We start from the raw sequence: 21,669 nt of genomic DNA on the forward strand, positions 1-21,669 counted from the left end.
GGAGCTAGAGCCGATTTTATTTTTTTTCATATAAAAGTCGATTTTTGATGGAAAATTGAAGTGACCACAGATTTTCTTTATTTTCTCGATTTAAGTGTTATTTAAGGAGCTAGAGCCGATTTTAGTTTTTTCATATAAAAGTCGATGTTTAGTGGAAAATTGAAGTGATCACAGATTTTCTTTATTTTCTCGATTTAAGTGTTATTTAAGGAACTAGAGCCGATTTTACTTTTTTTCATATAAAAATCAATTTTTGATGGAACATTGAAGTGATCACAGATTTTCTTTATTTTCTCGATTAAGCGTTATTTAAGGAACTAGATCCGATTTTAGTTTTTTCATATAAAAATCGATTTTTTGATGGAAATTGAAGTGATCCCAGATTTTCTTTATTTTGTCGATTTAAGCGTTATTTAAGGAACTAGAGCCGATTTTTAGTTTTTTTCATATAAAAGTCGATGTTTAGTGGAAAATTGAAGTGATCACAAATTTTCTTTATTTTCTCGATTTAAGTGTTATTTAAGGAGCTAGAGCCCGATTTTATTTTTTTCATATAAAAATCGATTTTTGATGGAAAATTTGAAGTGATCACAGATTTTCTTTATTTTCTCGATTTAAGCGTTATTTAAGGAGCTAGAGCCGATTTTATTTTTTTCATATAAAAATCGATTTTTGATGGAAAATTGAAGTTACCACAGATTTCTTTATTTTCTCGATTTAAGTGCTATTTAAGGAGCTAGAGCCGATTTTAGTTTTTTCATATAAAAGTCGATGTTTAGTGGAAAATTGAAGTGATACAGATTTTCTTTATTTTCTCGATTTAAGCGTTATTTAAGGAGCTAGAGCCGATTTTATTTTTTTCATATAAAAATCGATTTTTAATGGAAAATTGAAGTGATCACAGATTTTCTTTATTTTCTCGATTTAAGCGTTATTTAAGGAGCTAGAGCCGATTTTAGTTTTCATATAAAAATGGAGTTTTGATTGGAACATTGAAGTGATCACAGAATTTCTTTATTTTCTCGATTTAAGCGTTATTTAAGGAGCTAGATCCGATTTTAGTTTTTTCATATAAAAATCGATTTTTTGATGGAAAATTGAAGTGATCACAGATTTTCTTTATTTTCTCGATTTAAGCGTTATTTAAGGAACTAGAGCCGATTTTAGTTTTTTCAGATAAAAGTCGATGTTTAGTGGAAAATTGAAGTGATCAGAGATTTTCTTTATTTTCTCGATTTAAGCGTTATTTAGGGAATACAGCCGATTTTAGTTTTTTCATATAAAAATCGATTTTTGATGGAAAATTGAAAGTGATCACAGATTTTCTTTATTTCTCGATTTAAGCGTTGTTTAAGAACTAGAGCCGATTTTAGTTTTTTCATATAAAATCGATTTTTTGATGGAAAATTGAAGTGATCACAGATTTTCTTTATTTTCTCGATTAAAGCGTTATTTAAGGAACTAGAGCCAATTTTAGTTTTTTTCATATAAAATCGATTTTTAATGGAAATTGAAGTGATCACAGATTTTCTTTATTTCTCGATTAAAGCGCTATTTAAGGAATTAGAGCCTATTTTAGTTTTTTCATATAAAAATCAATTTTTGATGGTTTATATTTTTTAATGTAAACATTTTGTTGATCGATTAGTTTATCTTTTTTGCACCTTTACACATTGAAGTGATCACAGAATTTCTTATTTTCTCGATTTAAGCGTTATTTAAGGAGCTAGATCCGATTTTAGTTTTTTCATATAAAAATCGATTTTTTGATGGAAAATTGAAGTGATCACAGATTTTCTTTATTTTCTCGATTTAAGCGTTATTTAAGGAACTAGAGCCGATTTTAGTTTTTTCAGATAAAAGTCGATGTTTAGTGGAAAATTGAAGTGATCAGAGATTTTCTTTATTTTCTCGATTTAAGCGTTATTTAGGGAACTACAGCCGATTTTAGTTTTTTCATATAAAAATCGATTTTTGATGGAAAATTGAAGTGATCACAGATTTTCTTTATTTTCTCGATTTAAGCGTTGTTTAAGGAACTAGAGCCGATTTTAGTTTTTCATATAAAAATCGATTTTTTGATGGAAAATTGAAGTGATCACAGATTTTCTTTATTTTCTCGATTAAAGCGTTATTTAAGGAACTAGAGCCAATTTTAGTTTTTTCATATAAAAATCGATTTTTAATGGAAAATTGAAGTGATCACAGATTTTCTTTATTTTCTCGATTAAAGCGCTATTTAAGGAATTAGAGCCTATTTTAGTTTTTTCATATAAAAATCAATTTTGATGGTTTATATTTTTTAATGTAAACATTTTGTTGATCGATTAGTTTATCTTTTTTGCACCTTACTTGCCATTTTTTGGTAAATGCCTAAGGGTATGTTGTAGATTTGTTTGTTATTAATTTTTCCTTGTACTACAAATATAAAGTGTTGGCAAGTAGGAAAGACTAATGGATTTTCATTATCAATTTCGATGTTTATTTATTATTTTAGTAATTTGTATACTTATTCTAATATCATGTAAGTATTATACAATTACCTTTAATTCCTTGTCCTGTTAATTCAACCGATTGTGAACGTCCAATGGCCAAAAGTAATACTAGTGTTAGCAGCATTTTTCTCCACGAACTATAAAGAATAAGGACAAAGAATTGTTTTTTAAATAAAATTGAAATTTTTCTCAACAGTTAGGGTTATAATATTAATGCTTAAAACGAGTCAAATTTTATAGCATAATTTTAGTTTTAGTACTAAAAATAAAATATATGTATTTTCCTAAACAAACATCCCAAAGGGTTAACTATTTTTATAGACACCTCAACTTAACAATCCTTAATGCACATTTACATTACAACATTGTCTACTTATTTATAACGATGTTATGTTGAATATTGACTCCTTCGTAAAATCGATTAGATATATAAAAAAATATTCATAAAATCTTTGTATTACACTAAAAAGTCGCATGATGCCAATGGTGGTAATATTAACACTGAATTGAACAATATCCGGCAAACTACTTCCAAAAATAAATTAACTAAATCACGAACAACTAGAGAAAAAAGACTTGGAAGTATAAAAGAACACTAATAGTTCAATATTATGCTTAACGTACTAAAGGGGGGAAGGTATTCTAAGGATTATGTATGAAAAATTTTAAAATTTGATTTTCGTTTAAATTATCACCAGTTTTTGAGTTAAAAATATTTGTGTAAATAGTACAATTAATCTTTAGGTACTACTGTTGGTAAGTTATACTTCCCTACAGGAATGTCATGATAAAATATAGATTCAAAAAAGCTTAAACCCCTTAACTACAGGGTTATTTCAATATAAAGGAGGTGGCCGACAAAATGTTGAGTAAAGGAATGAATATGTTGCCAAAGAATTGGCCATGGCCATGGTACTAAATTTTGGAACACAAAATAAATGATCAATTAAATTTGCAACAAAAACAAGAACTAAGATTACAGCGATGGGCTGTAATCTTAGTTCTTGCAACTGAAACTGTTTTTAGTTGTGTTCTTATTAAATTGTTAATTTATATAAATGGAAATATTTTATGAAAACATGTTAATACATCAAAGAACTTATATGTACGTGCTAGGGTGATCGACTCAGGTTTTCAACCGGTTTTAAAACCGATTTTTTTCTGCTTTACCAGTGACGAGTTTTTCTAAATGTTGATTTTCGAATATCGAATAACCCAGTTTTTTTACTTTTTAAAATTCGGTTTTGAATACTTTTACTTGTCAACCGGTTTTTTCAAATGTTAACTATTCGAAAACCGGTTTTTGGAAAACGTCGAATAATCGACATGCATACCATGTTTGCATACGTCTCGAAGTACCAACAAACACAAACATACACTCGCATGTTTCAATCATACGGAAGTATTTACAAGGCCTTCACAATACGGGATTTTTAAAATCCTAACTAACTAACTAACTAACTACTAACTAACTAACTAACTAACTAACTAACTACTACTAACTAACTAACTAACTAACTAACTAACTAACTAACTAACTAACTAACTAACTAACTAACTAACTAACTAACTAACTAACTAACTAACTAACTAACTAACTAACTAACTAACTAACTAACTAACTAACTAACTAACTAACTAACTAACTAACTAACTAACTAACTAACTAACTAACTAACTAACTAACTAACTAACTAACTAACTAACTAACTAACTAACTAACTAACTAACTAACTAACTAACTAACTAACTAACTAACTAACTAACTAACTAACTAACTAACTAACTACTAACTAACTAACTACTAACTAACTACCTAACTAACTAACTAACTAACTAACTCACTAACTATGATGTCCACCCTATTGACGTCAAGCGTTTGCCTTTTTATAGCAGGAGAGATCGCAAAATTATTGATAGCTGATCCTTTGCTTAACAACAGCAATGATCATCAACCGATTTCGTCCTTATAAGTTAGCTTTTGGTGGAGCATCAGTAATGATAGATCGATGATTGAAGTGGAACCCTTTATTATGTATTGAATATATCATCACCAACATCTGACGAGTATTAGCAATAATACACAAATAAAATACGACATTTAATGAAACTTTCACACATATTCAGTCAGCTTTGAAAGGCATCTTGGATCATGAGAATTACATGACCAATTGGCGCGATCATTCACTCTTGAATGTTATTCTAAATATTGCATGATCAGTTGAAGCGATCATTCGCATTAGGCAGCCACACTTTTTATACTTGAATCATATTCCAAATTGTTTCCTTGGGAACACAAACCTTACCATATTGGCACGATCAAAGTTTTTTAAAAGGAGCAAGCAATTGTAAGAGTAATTTTTTAGATATTATCTTTTCCTTTATGATTTCAATTATCTCTTCTAGAGGTTATAAAGTCAGACTAATATTTCATACTTTTGGCTTATATAGAAGGCCCTTTAAAAGGCATATCTCATGGTATAAACTTGTTCAGGAGTAGACGTATATACCACAAAGTACTACATAATACAAAAACACTACAAAATACAGACGATATACACACACAAGAACGAAAAACAATTATATTAATTGCAAAAAATAAAAATTATGTGAGTATGTCGTCTAACTTATACATACATATGTATATATAGAATATCTAAGTAAGTGTCTATATAGTATATTGTGGCCAAAAAAATATAAACAAGTGTCAAACCGTAATAAAGATCAAATAATTCTAAGCAACAACTAGAAATAGAAATGAGGGGTAAAAACATTGCTTCTTCCCCCTTTCGACATTTTGGAGACTTAACTTCTCAATGAACCACACACAATGACACTCAAACATACTTTCACTAAAACACGAAAAGACGGGGAAAAAAGAAGAAAAATCACAAACCGTACAAAGTACTAAAACAAAACACAAAAAAGTTAGCAAAAGAACAAAAACAAGTAAAAGTACAAGTATAATTAAATGCCATGTAATGTTATATCCGTGTAGTGGGTAACACACACACACATTTAGTTACACAAGTAACATATATACATACGTAACAGTTTGGAGTACAAATTATGGATTTTGATTATAAAAACGTTACAATGGCCACCACACAACCAACAATAATAAAAAAAGCACCAAAACCAAACTAACAAGAAATATGAAAATATGTATACAATATAACACCCTCATAACATAAATATGTTTTAAGTTTATGTGTATGTATGTCATGTCTACCCGAAAGTACTATCATACATACCAACTAAAAGCAAAACTGAGTAAATCCTTCGGAAAAAAACCGCAATACACTTGTGTGTCTGTGATTAAAATGAAAGCGCAAATGAGAAAAAAACTATACAGCAGAACTAAATTTTAGACGATTTTTTTGTGGGTTTTAATAATTTATTTAAGGTTCTTAGAGAAGCCACATAATAAATACCATTTGTGGTTTTACATTTACGAGTTTAGAATCATAAATGCCCTACACCAAGGCACACGCAAGTGGTTATTTATTTATCTGTTTATAATGTAGGCGCATTAATGGTAAGCAAGTTTTACTTTAAGTATATGTTTAAGAAAATTGAGAAGGACATTTTATGAATAGCACTTAATTATTATTAGGGATAGAGGATCCCAAAGGCTATAGGATAAATTACGATTTTATTCTCACTTTATTTCTTAAGACTTATTGAAAGTTATTTTAGTTATTACTGTTCCCATTACGAATTATTCAGATATTTTGTATCTTTATAAACTACTTTTACTCCTATTCGATAAAAAGCAAATATAATATGCCTCACAAACCTAGGACTGAACTAGAACTGAATTAGATCTGAATTAGAACTGACTAGAACTGAACTAGAACTGAACTAAAACTGAACTAGAACTGAACTAGAACTGAACTAGAACTGAACTAGAACTGAACTAGAACTGAACTAGAACTGAACTAGAACTGAACTAGAACTGAACTAGAAACTGAACTAGAACTGAACTAGAACTGAACTAGAACTGAACTAGAACTGAACTAGAACCGAACTAGAACTGAACTAGAACTGAACTAGAACTGAACTAGAACTAGAAACTAGAACTGAACTAGAACTGAACTAGAACTGAACTAGAACTGAACTAGAACTGAACTAGAACTGAACTAGAACTGAACTAGAACTGAACTAGAACTGAACTAGAACTGAACTAGAACTGAACTAGAACTGAACTAGAACTGAACTAGAACTGAACTAGAACTGAACTAGAACTGAACTAGAACTGAACTAGAACTGAACTAGAACTGAACTAGAACTGAACTAGAACTGAACTAGAACTGAACTAGAACTGAACTAGAACTGAACTAGAACTGAACTAGAACTGAACTAGAACTGAACTAGAACTGAACTAGAACTGAACTAGAACTGAACTAGAACTGAACTAGAACTGAACTAGAACTGAACTAGAACTGAACTAGAACTGAACTAGAACTGAACTAGAACTGAACTAGAACTGAACTAGACTGAACTAGAACTGAACTAGAAACTGAACTAGAACTGAACTAGAACTGAACTAGAACTGAACTAGAACTGAACTAGAACTGAACTAGAACTGACTAGAAATACCAGAACTGAAGTAGACTGAAATAGAACTGAACTAGAACTGAACTAGAACTGAACTAGAACTGAACTAGAACTGAACTAGAACTGAACTAGAACTGAACTAGAACTGAACTAGAACTGAACTAGAACTGAACTAGAACTGAACTAGAACTGAACTAGAACTGAACTAGAACTGAACTAGAACTGAACTAGAACTGAAACTAGAACTGAACTAGAACTGAACTAGACCTGAACTAGAACTGAACTAGAACTGAACTAGAACTGAACTAGAACTAAACTAGAACTGAACTAGTACTGAACTTGAACTAGAACTAGAACTAAACTAGAACTAAACTAGAACTGAACTAGAACTGAACTAGTACTGAACTTGAACTAGAACTAGAACTGAACTAGAACTAAACTAGAACTGAACTAGAACTGAACTAGAAACTGAACTAGAACTGAACTAGAACTGAACTAGAACTGAACTAGAACTGAACTAGAACTGAACTCGAACTGAACTAAAAAGGTAAATGTTTTGAAAGTAGATTCATAGGCCCAAATTGTCTAAGTAGCAGATGGAAGCGACGTACTTGAACTTAATATCACTAACATACATATGAAATTTTAACCAATAATTTAAGAGCGTTACTATAACACTACCTTTAGCAATATTTACTAAGTTATACCTTCATAATTACCTTTATACTTTATTCCCATGATTCATTTTCACTTTTTTTTTTTTTGCTGTAAAACCACTTACAAATTCAATTAAGTATCAATACTTTTTAAACAGAAGTTTTCCCTCAAAAAAATTAATTGCAACGTTTTTTGCAACACATATCTATTACAATACGAGTAAACAACCATTAGATTTACTACTAAAATTTATTTATTTGTTGTGTTATTTTTACAACCATAAAAATATAATTTAGTGGTCAATTTATGGGAATTTTTAGTATCTTTTTGTAGATATTCCTCCATCCCAGGTTGTTTTTATTGAAATTTGTTCATTTGCAAATTGTGTGTGATTTTCACTTATAAATGCTTAAATACTATACTTTTTATAACAACAGTTTATTTCATGACCAGTAAATGTAGTATAATCGGTGGTAAATTTAGTTTGTTGCAATTAAAGTACACAAAAACAAATTGAAGGGTTAAAAACTAAAAAAATACACACCTTTAAAACTTTGTTAATGACTTAATAAATTCTCAGTAAAACATTTACATCAATTTCAATGAAAATATTTATGCTTTTTTCAATTCTCATATTGGTATTTAACAAAATTTTAATTTGACTAAGTATTTATTACGTCTACAAATTTAGAAAACTATATACATAACACATAAATCTTACCAAACTAATAATGCTCTTTAAACAATATTGCTTTTGAAATGTGTTCTGCTTCGATACGCACACAAAAGTGTTTAATTTAAAACAATTTGTAACGCTTGACCGACCAATCAAATCAATACGGAATCAAAAAAATTTCTCAAATTTAAAAATAAAGAACCACACACAAACACACACACTTTCCAATAACGCATTATGAATTATTTTATTTGAAATTTAAAAGAAAATATACTACATTTAAAAGGGTTTACAGTAGATATTTATTTTTTTATTCAAGTAAAATGGGTTTGGAAAAAGGGTGCTGCTTCTAAGAAATATACCGGAAAATTTATAAGATTTAAGTATTTTTTAAATAAATACTAGTCCGTCAACGATCTGTAAATAACTGTGGAACATTTTTGGCAAAATCTAAATTAGAACTGAACCAGAACTGAACTAGAACTGAACTAGAACTGAACTAGAACTGAACTAGAACTGAACTAGAACTGAACTAGAACTGAACTAGAACTGAACTAGAACTGAACTAGAACTGAACTAGAACTGAACTAGAACGAACTAGAACTAACTAGAACTGAACTAGAACTGAACTAGAACTGAACTAGAACTGAACTAGAACTGAACTAGAACTGAACTAGAACTGAACTAGAACTGAACTAGAACTGAACTACTGAACTAGAACTGAACTAGAACTGAACTAGAACTGAACTAGACTGAACTAGACTGAACTAGAACTGAACTAGAACTGAACTAGAACTGAACTAGAACTGAACTAGAACTGAACTAGAACTGAACTAGAACTGAACTAGAACTGAACTAGAACTGAACTAGAACTGAACTAGAACTGAACTAGAACTGAACTAGAACTGAACTAGAACTGAACTAGAACTGAACTAGAACTGAACTAGAACTGAACTAGAACTGAACTAGAACCGAACTAGAACTGAACTAGAACTGAACTAGAACTGAACTAGAACTGAACTAGAACTGAACTAGAACTGAACTAGAACTGAACTAGAACTGAACTAGAACTGAACTAGAACTGAACTAGAACTGAACTAGAACTGAACTGAACTAGAACTGAACTAGAACTGAACTAGAACTGAACTAGAACTGAACTAGAACTGAACTAGAACTGAACTAGAACTGAACTAGAACTGAACTAGAACTGAACTAGAACTGAACTAGAACTGAACTAGAACTGAACTAGAACTGAACTAGAACTGAACTAGAACTGAACTAGAACTGAACTAAACTAAACTGAACTAGAACTGAACTAGAACTGAACTAGAACTGAACTAGAACTGAACTGAACTAGAACTGAACTAGAACTGAACTAGAACTGAACTAGAACTGAACTAGGACTGAACTAGAACTGAACTAGAACTGAACTAGAACTGAACTAGAACTGAACTAGAACTGAACTAGAACTGAACTAGAACTGAACTAGAACTGAACTAGAACTGAACTAGAACTGAACTAGAACTGAACTAGAACTGAACTAGAATTGAACTAGAACTGAACTAGAACTGAACTAGAACTGAACTAGAACTGAACTAGAACTGAACTAGAACTGAATGACTAGAACTGAACTAGAACTGAACTAGAACTGAACTAGAAACTGAACTAGAACTGAACTAGAACTGAACTAGAACTGAACTAGAACTGAACTAGAACTTTACTAGAACTGAACTAGAACTGAACTAGAACTGAACTAGAACTGAACTAGAACTGAACTAGAACTGAACTAGAACTGAACTAGAACTGAACTAGGACTGAACTAGAACTGAACTAGAACTGAACTAGAACCGAACTAGAACTGAACTAGAACTGAACTAGAACTGAACTAGGACTGAACTAGAACTGAACTAGAACTGAACTAGAACTGAACTAGAATTGAACTAGAACTGAACTAGAACTGAACTAGAACTGAACTAGAACTGAACTAGAACTGAACTAGAACTGAACTAGAACTGAACTAGAACTGAAAAACTGAACTAGAACTGAACTAGAACTGAACTAGAACTGAACTAGAACTGAACTAGAACTGAACTAGAACTGAACTAGAACTGAACTAGAACTGAACTAGAACTGAACTAGAACTGAACTAGAACTGAACTAGAACTGAACTAGGACTGAACTAGAACTGAACTAGAACTGAACTAGAACTGAACTAGAACTGAACTAGAACTGAACTAGAACTGAACTAGAACTGAACTAGGACTGAACTAGAACTGAACTAGAACTGAACTAGAACTGAACTAGAACTGAACTAGAACTGAACTACTGAACTAGAACTGAACTAGAACTGAACTAGAACTGAACTAGAACTGAACTAGAACTAGAACTGAACTAGAACTGAACTAGAACTGAACTAGAACTGAACTAGAACTGAACTAGAATTGAACTAGAACTGAACTAGAACTGAACTAGAACTGAACTAGAACTGAACTAGAACTGAACTAGAACTGAACTAGAACTGAACTAGAACTGAACTAGAACTGAACTAGAACTTTACTAGAATTGAACTAGAACTGAACTAGAACTGAACTAGAACTGAACTAGAACTGAACTAGAACTGAACTAGAACTGAACTAGAACTGAACTAGAACTGAACTAGAACTGAACTAGAACTGAACTAGAACTGAACTAGAACTGAACTAGAACTGAACTAGAACTGAACTAGAACTGAACTAGAACTGAACTAGAACTGAACTAGAACTGAACTAGAACTGAACTAGAACTGAACTAGAACTGAACTAGACTGAACTAGAACTTTACTAGAATTGAACTAGAACTGAACTAGAACTGAACTAGAACTGAACTAGAACTGAACTAGAACTGAACTAGAACTGAACTAGAACTGAACTAGAACTGAACTAGAACTGAACTAGAACTGAACTAGAACTGAACTAGAACTGAACTAGAACTGAACTAGAACTGAACTAGAACTGAACTAGAACTGAACTAGAACTGAACTAGAACTGAACTAGAACTGAACTAGAACTGAACTAGAACTGAACTAGAACTGAACTAGAACTGAACTAGAACTGAACTAGAACTGAACTAGAACTGAACTAGAACTGAACTAGAACTGAACTAGAACTGACTAGAACTGAACTAGAACTGAACTAGAACTGAACTAGAACTGAACTAGAACTTAACTAGAACTGAACTAGAACTGAACTAGAACTTTACTAGAATTGAACTAGAACTGAACTAGAACTGAACTAGAACTAAGTAAAACTACACTACAACTTTGTAATTTGTTCATCATATGAAATTATTTTAATTCCCATAGATATTATTTACTCTTGTCATACTTAATATCTAGTTATCAAAAGATTTTTAATGTTGTTATTTATAGCATTTGTTTTTTTTTTTTATAAGCAATACATGTCCACCCTTAAATGCTTAACTTCTGTCAACACTTCGATAAAGTTACAATTAAAAAAAATAAATAAAGTTAAACGATTTTTCTATTGTAATTATAACACATACAGATGGTGCTGAACAATTTTTGTGGTCATAAATTATTTACTATAGGGCTTAAATATTATTAACATAAATAAGCAATATAAATTATACATTTAGCATATCTTTATACATATGTAGGTATGTACTTTAGTACATATCAATGTATGTATATATTATGTAGTTATATGTCAATTTAGTTTATTAATAAAATATTTAAATTATTTATGTATATTTACAAATGTGACAATTATTTTCAAATTTCAATAGTTTTTGGAAATATACTTATGGAAAACACTAACCTAAATTGCTGTTATATGTATTTGAAATTTGTTGCAGAATATTTTAATTTTCTTTTCTGGATTGCTACTTCTAGTTATGTCATGTCAAACTTATTATCCTAATTTTCATGGTAAATCTTCTCTGTCTAAATATGATTTAAACTAGTTGTAATGTTATCATTATCACTTCTCCATATATACTCCCACTGTATTAACTATAACATTTAAAATGCCCATTATACTACCATTCTCAGGCACATAAAAAATCAATAATAGCCTATACAAATTTTCCTCACTTAGTGTGCAGATGTTGTTTATGTGGGTTAATTTAAAACCAATAATTATTTCAAAATTAATTTGACAAGTCAATTAGTTTCAAAAGAATATTTGAACACATTTTGACAAATGCCCAAATTATGCAAATTATGTATGTTAGTGTGTGTCTGTCAACGCAATAGTGTTTGTTTACTAAGGAAAACACAGCAAGATACGATTTTCCATTCAAAGACATTGGTAGTGAATGATGTTAATGACACAGTCGTCAAAGAATGTTTAAACATTTAAGTTCAATTGTATTTTTTACAACAGTAATAACATTAACAAGTGTGGAAAACATATATTTCGTCACTCATTAAATAAAAAAAACCGAATATTTAGACACAAGCCAACAATTACTAGGCTACTTAATACTCCAACTGTCATGATATCCCAGCAGAAAATTTAATTGCAGCCTTTTTTAAACATTTACAGTTCTGTTCTAGTTCTGCTCTAGTTCTGTTCTAGTTCTGTTCTAGTTCTGCTCTAGTTCTGTCTAGTTCTGTTCTAGTTCTGTTCTAGTTCTGTTCTAGTTCTGTTCTAGTTCTGTTCTAGTTCTGTTCTAGTTCTGTTCTAGTTCTGTCTAGTTATGTTCTAGTTATGTTCTAGTTCTGTTCTAGTTCTGTTCTAGTTCTGTTCTAGTTCTGTTCTAGTTCTGTTCTAGTTCTGTTCTAGTTCTGTTCTAGTTCTGTTCTAGTTCTGTTCTAGTTCTGTTCTAGTTCTGTTCTAGTTCTGTTCTAGTTCTGTTCTAGTTCTGTTCTAGTTCTGTTCTAGTTCTGTTCTAGTTCTGTTCTAGTTCTGTTCTAGTTCTGTTCTAGTTCTGTTCTAGTTCTGTTCTAGTTCTGTTCTAGTTCTGTTCTAGTTCTGTTCTAGTTCTGTTCTAGTTCTGTTCTAGTTCTGTTCTAGTTCTGTTCTAGTTCTGTTCTAGTTCTATTCTAGTTCTATTCTAGTTCTATTCTATTCTAGTTCTGTTCTAGTTCTGTTCTAGTTCTGTTCTAGTTCTTTCTAGTTCTGTTCTAGTTCTGTTCTAGTTCTGTTCTAGTTCTGTTCTAGTTCTGTTCTGTTCTAGTTCTGTTCTAGTTCTGTCTAGTTCTGAGTCTGTTCTAGTTCTGTTCTAGTTCTGTTCTAGTTCTGTTTCTAGTTCTGTTCTAGTTCTGTTCTAGTTCTGTCTAGTTCTTTCTAAGTTCTGTTCTAGTTCTGTTCTAGTTCTGTTCTAGTTCTGTTCTAGTTCTGTTCTAGTTCTGTTCTAGTTCTGTTCTAGTTCTGTTCTAGTTCTGTTCTAGTTCTGTTCTAGTTTCGTTCTAGTTCTGTTCTAGTTCTGTTCTAGTTCTGTTCTAGTTCTGTTCTAGTTCTGTTCTAGTTCTGTTCTAGTCTGGTTCTAGTTCTGTTCTAGTTCTGTTCTAAGTTCTGTTCTAGGTCTGTTCTAGTTCTGTTCTAGTTCTGTTCTAGTTCTGTTCTAGTTCTGTTCTAGTTCTGTTCTAGTTCTGTTCTAGTTCTGTTCTAGTTCTGTTCGAGTTCTGGTTCTTAGTTCTGTTCTAGTTCTGTTCTAGTTCTGTTCTAGTTCTGTTCTAGTTCTGTTCTAGTTCTGTTCTAGTTCTGTCTAGTTCTGTTCTAGTTCTGTTCTAGTTCTGTTCTAGTTCTGTTCTAGTCTGTTCTAGTTCTGTTCTAGTTCGTTCTAGTTCCGTTCTAGTTCTGTTCTAGTTCTGTTCTAGTTCTGTTCTAGTTCTGTTCTAGTTCTGTTCTAGTTCTGTTCTAGTTCTGTTCTAGTTCTGTTCTAGTTCTGTTCTAGTTCTGTTCTAGTTCTGTTCTAGTTCTGTTCTAGTTCTGTTCTAGTTCTGTTCTTAGTTCTGTTCTAGTTCTGTTCTAGTTCTGTTCTAGTTCTGTTCTAGTTCTGTTCTAGTTCTGGTTCTAGTGCTGTTCTAGTTCTGTTCTAGTTCTGTTCTAGTTCTGTTCTAGTTCTGTTTCTAGTTCTGTTCTAGTTCTGTTCTAGTTCTGTTCTAGTTCTGTTCTAGTTCTGTTCTAGTTCTGTTCTAGTTCTGTTCTAGTTCTGTTCTAGTTCTGTTCTAGTTCTGTTCTAGTTCTGTTCTAGTTCTGTTCTAGTTCTGTTCTAGTTCTGTCTATTCTGTTCTAGTTCTGTTCTAGTTCTGTTCTAGTTCTGTTCTAGTTCTGTTTCTAGTTCTGTTCTAGTTCTGTTCTAGTTCTGTTCTAGTTCTGTTCTAGTTCTGTTCTAGTTCTGTTCTAGTTCTGTTCTAGTTCTGTTCTAGTTCTGTTCTAGTTCTGTTCTAGTTCTGTTTTAGTTCTGTTCTAGTTCTGTTCTAGTTCTGTTCTAGTTCTGTTCTAGTTCTGTTCTAGTTCTGTTCTTGTTCTGTTCTAGTTCTGTTCTAGTTCTGTTCTAGTTCTGTTCAAGTTCTGTTCTAGTTTTGTTCTAGTTCTGTTTTAGTTCTGTTTTAGTTCTGTCTAGTTCTGTTCTTGTTCTGTTCTAGTTTAATTAATACTCTTTTATTTCGTCAACGAAAAGAAAATATGGTAATACTTAATTATAAAAATTTCGCTGGGTTTCTGACCATACCCACCACCATCGATTGCCTAGATTAACCACAATTTTGACAAGACAAGACCATATACATTCATAAAAAAGATTTACAACTGTTTGCACAAAGTCTTGAAAATAATTGTTTGTACGTGAAATTCATTGATAAATATAGAAAAATATTACACTCATACTCGTACTGTATTCATTTGCATATATTTATTTGCTTCAAAAACAATTGTAAATTTTCTGCCAACTGTTTAACTTCTTGCGAATATTTTGTCACCACAATTGAAATGTAATTGAATAAAAAACCGAACAGTAGCTGGTGGCAGAAAAAATGTCTAATGATCAGTACAAAAATGTTTGCTATATATGAGGGTGTGTCACATAATTTTGGCAAAATGAAAAGCTACAATTTATTTAAAATATAAGACCATATAATTCTTATAGACTATTAACGGATACAGGTAATAAATATTATAAATTGACACCAATTAAGAGTGTTTTGAAACAAAATACATTTGAAAAGGAATATTTAACTTTGAAAAAAAAAAAAAAAAATAGACAATTTTACGAAAATTAGTACTAGCAGTGGATACTATTTTTTTAATCTATATTTTAAATTGACACTTTTTAGCAAAATTAAACAAATATTTTTACATTTTTTTTTTTTAAATTGCCTGTTTACTTTTCATGAATTTATATAAAGTAAAATGTAAAATTCAAATAAATTTGGCATTATTTGTATTTATTTGAATTTACAGAAAACAGTTCATTGTCCACATCAATATGTCAATATTAACTCTTCAGATGACAACAGACAACATAAGTTTAACTACTTGCACACACTGTATGCTTTCAATATTTGAAAGATTTATTTGCATTTTTTTGTAAATATATATTTTTATTCCATACAAGTATTTGGTAAGTAAATCATGTACAAGTTTTCATTTTTTCAACAAGTGACAGCAAACTGCAGACAAGTGTAAAATTTTGTAGTTTGTGATCTTATTTTTTTTAAATATTTATAAAAAAATTCAAAAGTAATGTTATTGAATGCATTGTTTTGGATTATGAGAAAAATTAGTTGGATTTTTAGGGAAATTATTATTATACTCTTCACCATCGTGAAAAGAGTGTATATGAGTTTGTCATTATTTTTGTAATTTCAACAATGTAGTAGTATTTTTTATCCTTATGTCTTTCTGTCTTTCTTTCTGTCTGTCTGGCTGTCTGTCTGTCTGTCTGTCTGTCTGTCTGTCTGTCTGTCTGTCTGTCTGTCTGTCTGTCTGTCTGTCTGTCTGTCTATCTCCCTGTATGTCTGTCTGTCTGTTTTTCTGTGTGTACGTTTATCTATCAGTCCGTCCGACTGTTATCTATCAGTCTGTCGGACTGTTTATATGTCTGTCTGTCTGTCTGTCTGTCTGTCTGTCTGTCTGTCTGTCTTTCTTTCTTTCTTTCTGTCTATCTGCCTGTATGTCTGTCTGTCTGTCTGTTTTTCTGTGTGTACGTTTATCTATCAGTCCGTCCGCATGCTTATCTGTCTTTCTGACTGTTTATATGGCTCTATGTCTGTCTATCTATCTGTCTGTCTGTCTGTCTGTCTGTCTGTCTGTCTGTCTTTCTGTCCGTCTGACTATCATTATATTTGCAAATAGAATAGTGATTGTTTAGCCAAACATGGTCTTGATTAAAAATTACCAAATTTTATAAGTCTTCGTTTGAGGGCAAATTTTCCTCTTAGAGTGCTCCTTATATAGCGGAGCCCATTATGCTATTTGCATCCGTCCTTCTGTCCCACTGTCCGTCTGTCTGTACGTTTATTTGCAACTAAAAATAAGATTATTTAGCCAAATATTTGCTCACATTGCCCTGCAAACATGACCTTGATTAAAAATTGCTAAATTTTCATTATTTGGCGGGCTTCTTTTCCACCTTGAATTTGAACTAAAAAAATACAGACATTAATTGCAAATAAAGAAAAACTACATATCAAACAAATAGAAATTATAAAAGGTTTTTTGCCAATTGAAACCAAAAAAAAAAACTCCGCCAGACAGATTTTCAAACGACTGAAACCAGAAAGTCAAGACAAGTGATTGTATTTTACTCAAAAACATCTTTATTTTACTACATTTTGCCATAAGTTTAATTAAATCTATTTCTAATCATTTGATTTTTTTCTTTCTATTCAACAAACATCTGGTTACATTTTCACTAAAGTTTCTACAATAAAATATGAAAAAAAGAAAAATTGCTGAACAAAAGAAAAATCAAAGTTGGAAAAAAACTCATTATTATAGATTCTTTAGACTTTATTAGATTTTTCTTATTGGTGGTAATTGAACAGAATTACATCATTGATTCTGGCCTTCAAATGTAAAACATGAGAAGTTGTTTAAAAACTTTTTTGGTTTATGGTCAATTCTAGGTATTTTCTTTTTATTTTAGGAAAAAATCAATCAAAAGAAATCGAATATTAAATGTTTTTTGTTAATATGAAGCGAAAAAACACACAAAATAAAAACACAGGAATGAATCATAAAAGAGAAATACTGAGCCCTTTGATTACGCATGTAATTGGGAAAAACTACTCATATCTTTAACCAAACAATTTTTACACGGTGATGGCTACAAGTACTTAAATAACTCGCTTACAAAGAACTACTTAAATAAGCTCTTACACAGAAGGAAAAAGAAATATACACGCCTGGTACCAAATTGACACCAAACTGTTTATAATTGCAAGCTCACTATTGACAAACAATATGTTGCCTATAGTGAGCTTACCACGTTTGTTAACATTTAGACAACGGATGTGTATAAAATTTAGATTTCGACAACGAATTGTTGCAATGTTGACAACGTTGCATTGTCAACATTATATAGTGTTGTCGTACGTATGTATATACTTTGACAACGGATGTTATTGAATAATTATAAACAGTTTGGTGTCAATTTGGTTAACAGGCGTGTATATTTCCTTTTCCCTCTGTGTACTAATAAGGAATTAAAAACTGGTTTTGTTTTACACAAAAACAAATTGCTCTCACAGAATACGAACTTAGACTTCTTGTTCTTTATCTGATTGCATGTAAGTCATTATAAGATTACTTAAAAGTAATGCAGACGATAAATAGTAGTCATTGAAAAGTAAGTAATCCTGTAGGTACATTTCATTAGCAAGTTTTTTCTGTGTGTTAATGTCTTAAAGAACTATAACTAAAGATTTTAATGGAAATCCACCTAGAACTCTTTAATATGAACTCTTAGAACTAGGACTTGTTCCAATCATTAAATAACCTGTTAAAGGTCAAATTTCGTCTTCAGTTTCATCGTATCCATGGAAATTGTAATCGATTGTTTTTAATAATTTCTCATTTGATCCGCCTTTCAAGGCTCTAGTGTTCATTCAGTAATTTATTTCGAATATAATATTACAAATAAAATTTTAACACATCAAAATATTATTGAATAAAATCAGAACCTATAATTCATTATTTTATTGTTTTAATATTATGAATTTATTTTGTCTTGTAGTTCTAAAGCAAAAAAAAAAACTACGTGCTTTGTATTGAAAATATTTTATTTAAATGTTTGCAATACGCAGCAACATTACACACAATACTACAGTGGGTAAGATAAGTGGGCGTACAATTACAGAGAAAATTCATTCGTTAAACGCACTGTTCTTATGTATAACAAACTTTCTGCAGAAGTATTCAAGTCAAAAGTCCTAAAACAATACTCCCTCTATCATTATTATGAAAAAGTGTAGATAAGTTTTCGCCATCACTGTATTATGTTTAAATATGGTAGATATTTAAAAATGCATTAAATTTATATTTTCAACTCAGAAGCCAATTTTCTTAAAATTTAAATTAAATTTTATTTTTATATTCAATAAATTTGCTTTTCGTATGAAATTTTCCCAAAACTAAAAAAACTCATGTTTAACAATAGTTTGGTTTTATGTAAAACTGCATTTTATTTTTATTTAATTTAAATTTATTTATAATTTTTAAAATGAACTTTTCAAATGCTACTGTAGCATGTGTTAATATTTGTAATTATTTATAGTTCATTTCGCTATGTAAATAATTACAAAAAAAAAAAAAAAAACAACACTATAGAATATTTAGAATATTAAACCATTGGGCATTTCGCACAGATGTCATTCATTCATCATCCATGTGTAATGAATAAAATCTATCATTTGATAATAATTATGTATTATTTTTATTTATGTGTATTTTCATGTTAATAAATAAATATTCATACATATGTATGTATGTATGTATTTATTTACACATGTAAATATTAAAAGGAGATTTTATAAAGAAATTTATATTGAAATAAATGTTGTGGAATTAATTAATATTTTAGTAAAAATATTCAGTGTAGGAGTAGAAAACATCTGGCTGATTGCTTTTAGTTATATTTAGATGAAGTATTTTTAACAATATTAATGATTTTTTAAAAAGGATCAAAATTAAATATAAAGTCTAATTGTGTTAGTAAAGGCAAAATCACACTACTAAAGTTTGAGATCATCTAAACTTTAGAAAATCTTCGTTGTCAGAACAATACTAGCGCCGACGTCTGATCAAAAGTTATAAGAAATGGAGTGCTTTACCTTTAGTACCTTTTGGGTAGACGTCACTTAACAGCAGCTTATTATATACTCAGTGTGAGCTAGAGAGGACTCACCATACCCTCGAGAGGAAAAAGAAAGAAACTTTTTTGAAATATTATTCGGAAATACAATAATCTTAACTAATATCAGCAGTAGGTAGTACAGAACTGAGCCTGCAGGCCACTGAATAGTATCGGTTTAGATATGTATACGTGTTATTGAAAATTATGGATAAATTCGGAATAAATTTTCTTTTTATAGAAAATTTTCGGAAAAAATTTCTTTTTATAGAAAATTTTCGGATAAAGTTTCTTTTTATAGAAAATTTTGGAAAAAAATTTCGGATAAATTTATTTGGGATAAATTTTCTTTTTATAGAAAATTTTCAGATAAATTTTCTCTTTGTAGAAAATTTTGCGATAAACTTTCTTTTTTTTAGAAAATTTTCCGACAAATTTCTTTTTTATAGAAAACTTTGGGATAAATTTTCTTTTTTTCGTTAAAATTTTCTTTTTATAGAAAGATTTTTGGATAATTTTTTTATAGAAAGTTGTCGGAATAACTAACTAACTAACTAACTAACTAACTAACTAACTAACTACTAACTACTACTAACTAACTAACTAACTAACTAACTACTAACTAACTAACTAACTAACTAACTAACTAACTAACTAACTAACTAACTAACTAACTAACTAACTAACTACTAACTAACTAACTAACTAACTAACTAACTAACTAACTAACTAACTAACTAACTAACTAACTAACTAACTAACTAACTAACTAACTAACTAACTAACTAACTAACTAACTAACTAACTAACTAACTAACTAACTAACTAACTAACTAACTAACTAACTAACTAACTAACTAACTAACTAACTAACTAACTAACTAACTAACTAACTAACTAACTAACTACTAACTAACTACTACTAACTAACTAACTAACCTAACTACTAACTAACTAACTAACTAACTAACTAACTAACTAACTAACTAACTAACTAACTAACTAACTAACTAACTACTACTAACTACTAACTAACTACTAACTAACTAACTAACTAACTAACTAACAACTAACTAACTAACTAACTAACTAACTAACTACTAACTAACTAACTAACTAACTAACTAACTAACTAACTACTAACTAACTACTAACTAACTAACACTAACTAACTAACTAACTAGAAAATTTTCCATAAATATTCTTTTATAGAAATTTTTTGCTAAATTTTCTTTTTATAGAAAATGTTCCCAAAATTTTCTTTTTATAGAAAAATTTCTCAAAATTTTCTTTTATAGAAAATTTTCGCTATCTTTCCTTTTTAAGAAAATTTTCCATAAAATTTCTTTTGTAGTAAATTTTCCATAAATTTTTTGTAGAAAATTTTTTACAAATTTTTTTGTAGAAATTTTTTTATAAATTTTCTTTTATAGAAAACTTTCAATTTTTTTTGTTTTTATAGAAAACGTGCCATAAATTTTCCATAAAGTTCTTTTTATCGAAAATTTTCCATAAATTTTTATTTAATAGAAAATTTTACATAAATTTTCTTTTATAGAAAATTTTCTATAACTTTTTTTAATGATATTTTTTTATAAATTTTCTTTTATAGAAAATTTAACATTAATTTTCTTTTTATAGAAAATTTTACATAAATTTTCTTTTTATAGAAAAATTTACATAAATTTTCTTTTTATAGAAAACTTTACATATATTTTCTTTATATAGAAAACTCATATAAATTTTTTTGTTAAAGAAAATTTTCCATAAATTTTTTTTTATAGAAAATTTTCTCTTTGTATAAAATTTTCCATAAATGTAGAGGAAAGAACATTTTCAATAAATTTTCTTTTCATAGAAAAATTTCTTACAGTTTGCGAGGCCAGTTTTAAATCAACTTCAATAAACATTATAACAAAAGTCTAAAGTATAATTTATATTTATTAGATAAGAAAATTTCTTATCTTCTGTAAATCTTCTATT

At 29.6% G+C, this 21,669-nt stretch overlaps 1 protein-coding gene across 1 annotated transcript in view; it reads right to left on the reverse strand.

The window, feature by feature from the left end:
- The window catches only part of LOC119600907 (collagen alpha-1(XVIII) chain-like), a gene marked incomplete at its 3' end in the record, with an annotated part of 366,468 nt that overhangs the window by 253,921 nt on the left and 90,878 nt on the right, over positions 1 to 21,669 (reverse strand). Inside the window, exon 4 of the mRNA XM_037951492.1 lies at positions 2,544 to 2,632. Within this exon, the coding sequence (XP_037807420.1) occupies positions 2,544 to 2,632 (89 nt within the window). The remainder of the gene's footprint in view (positions 1 to 2,543; positions 2,633 to 21,669) is intronic.

Source organism: Lucilia sericata, unplaced genomic scaffold (genome assembly GCF_015586225.1).
Source record: "Lucilia sericata isolate MDLA Ls3-8-SP2 unplaced genomic scaffold, ASM1558622v1 Contig000127F_arrow, whole genome shotgun sequence".
Classification (NCBI taxonomy): Eukaryota; Metazoa; Arthropoda; class Insecta; order Diptera; family Calliphoridae; genus Lucilia; species Lucilia sericata.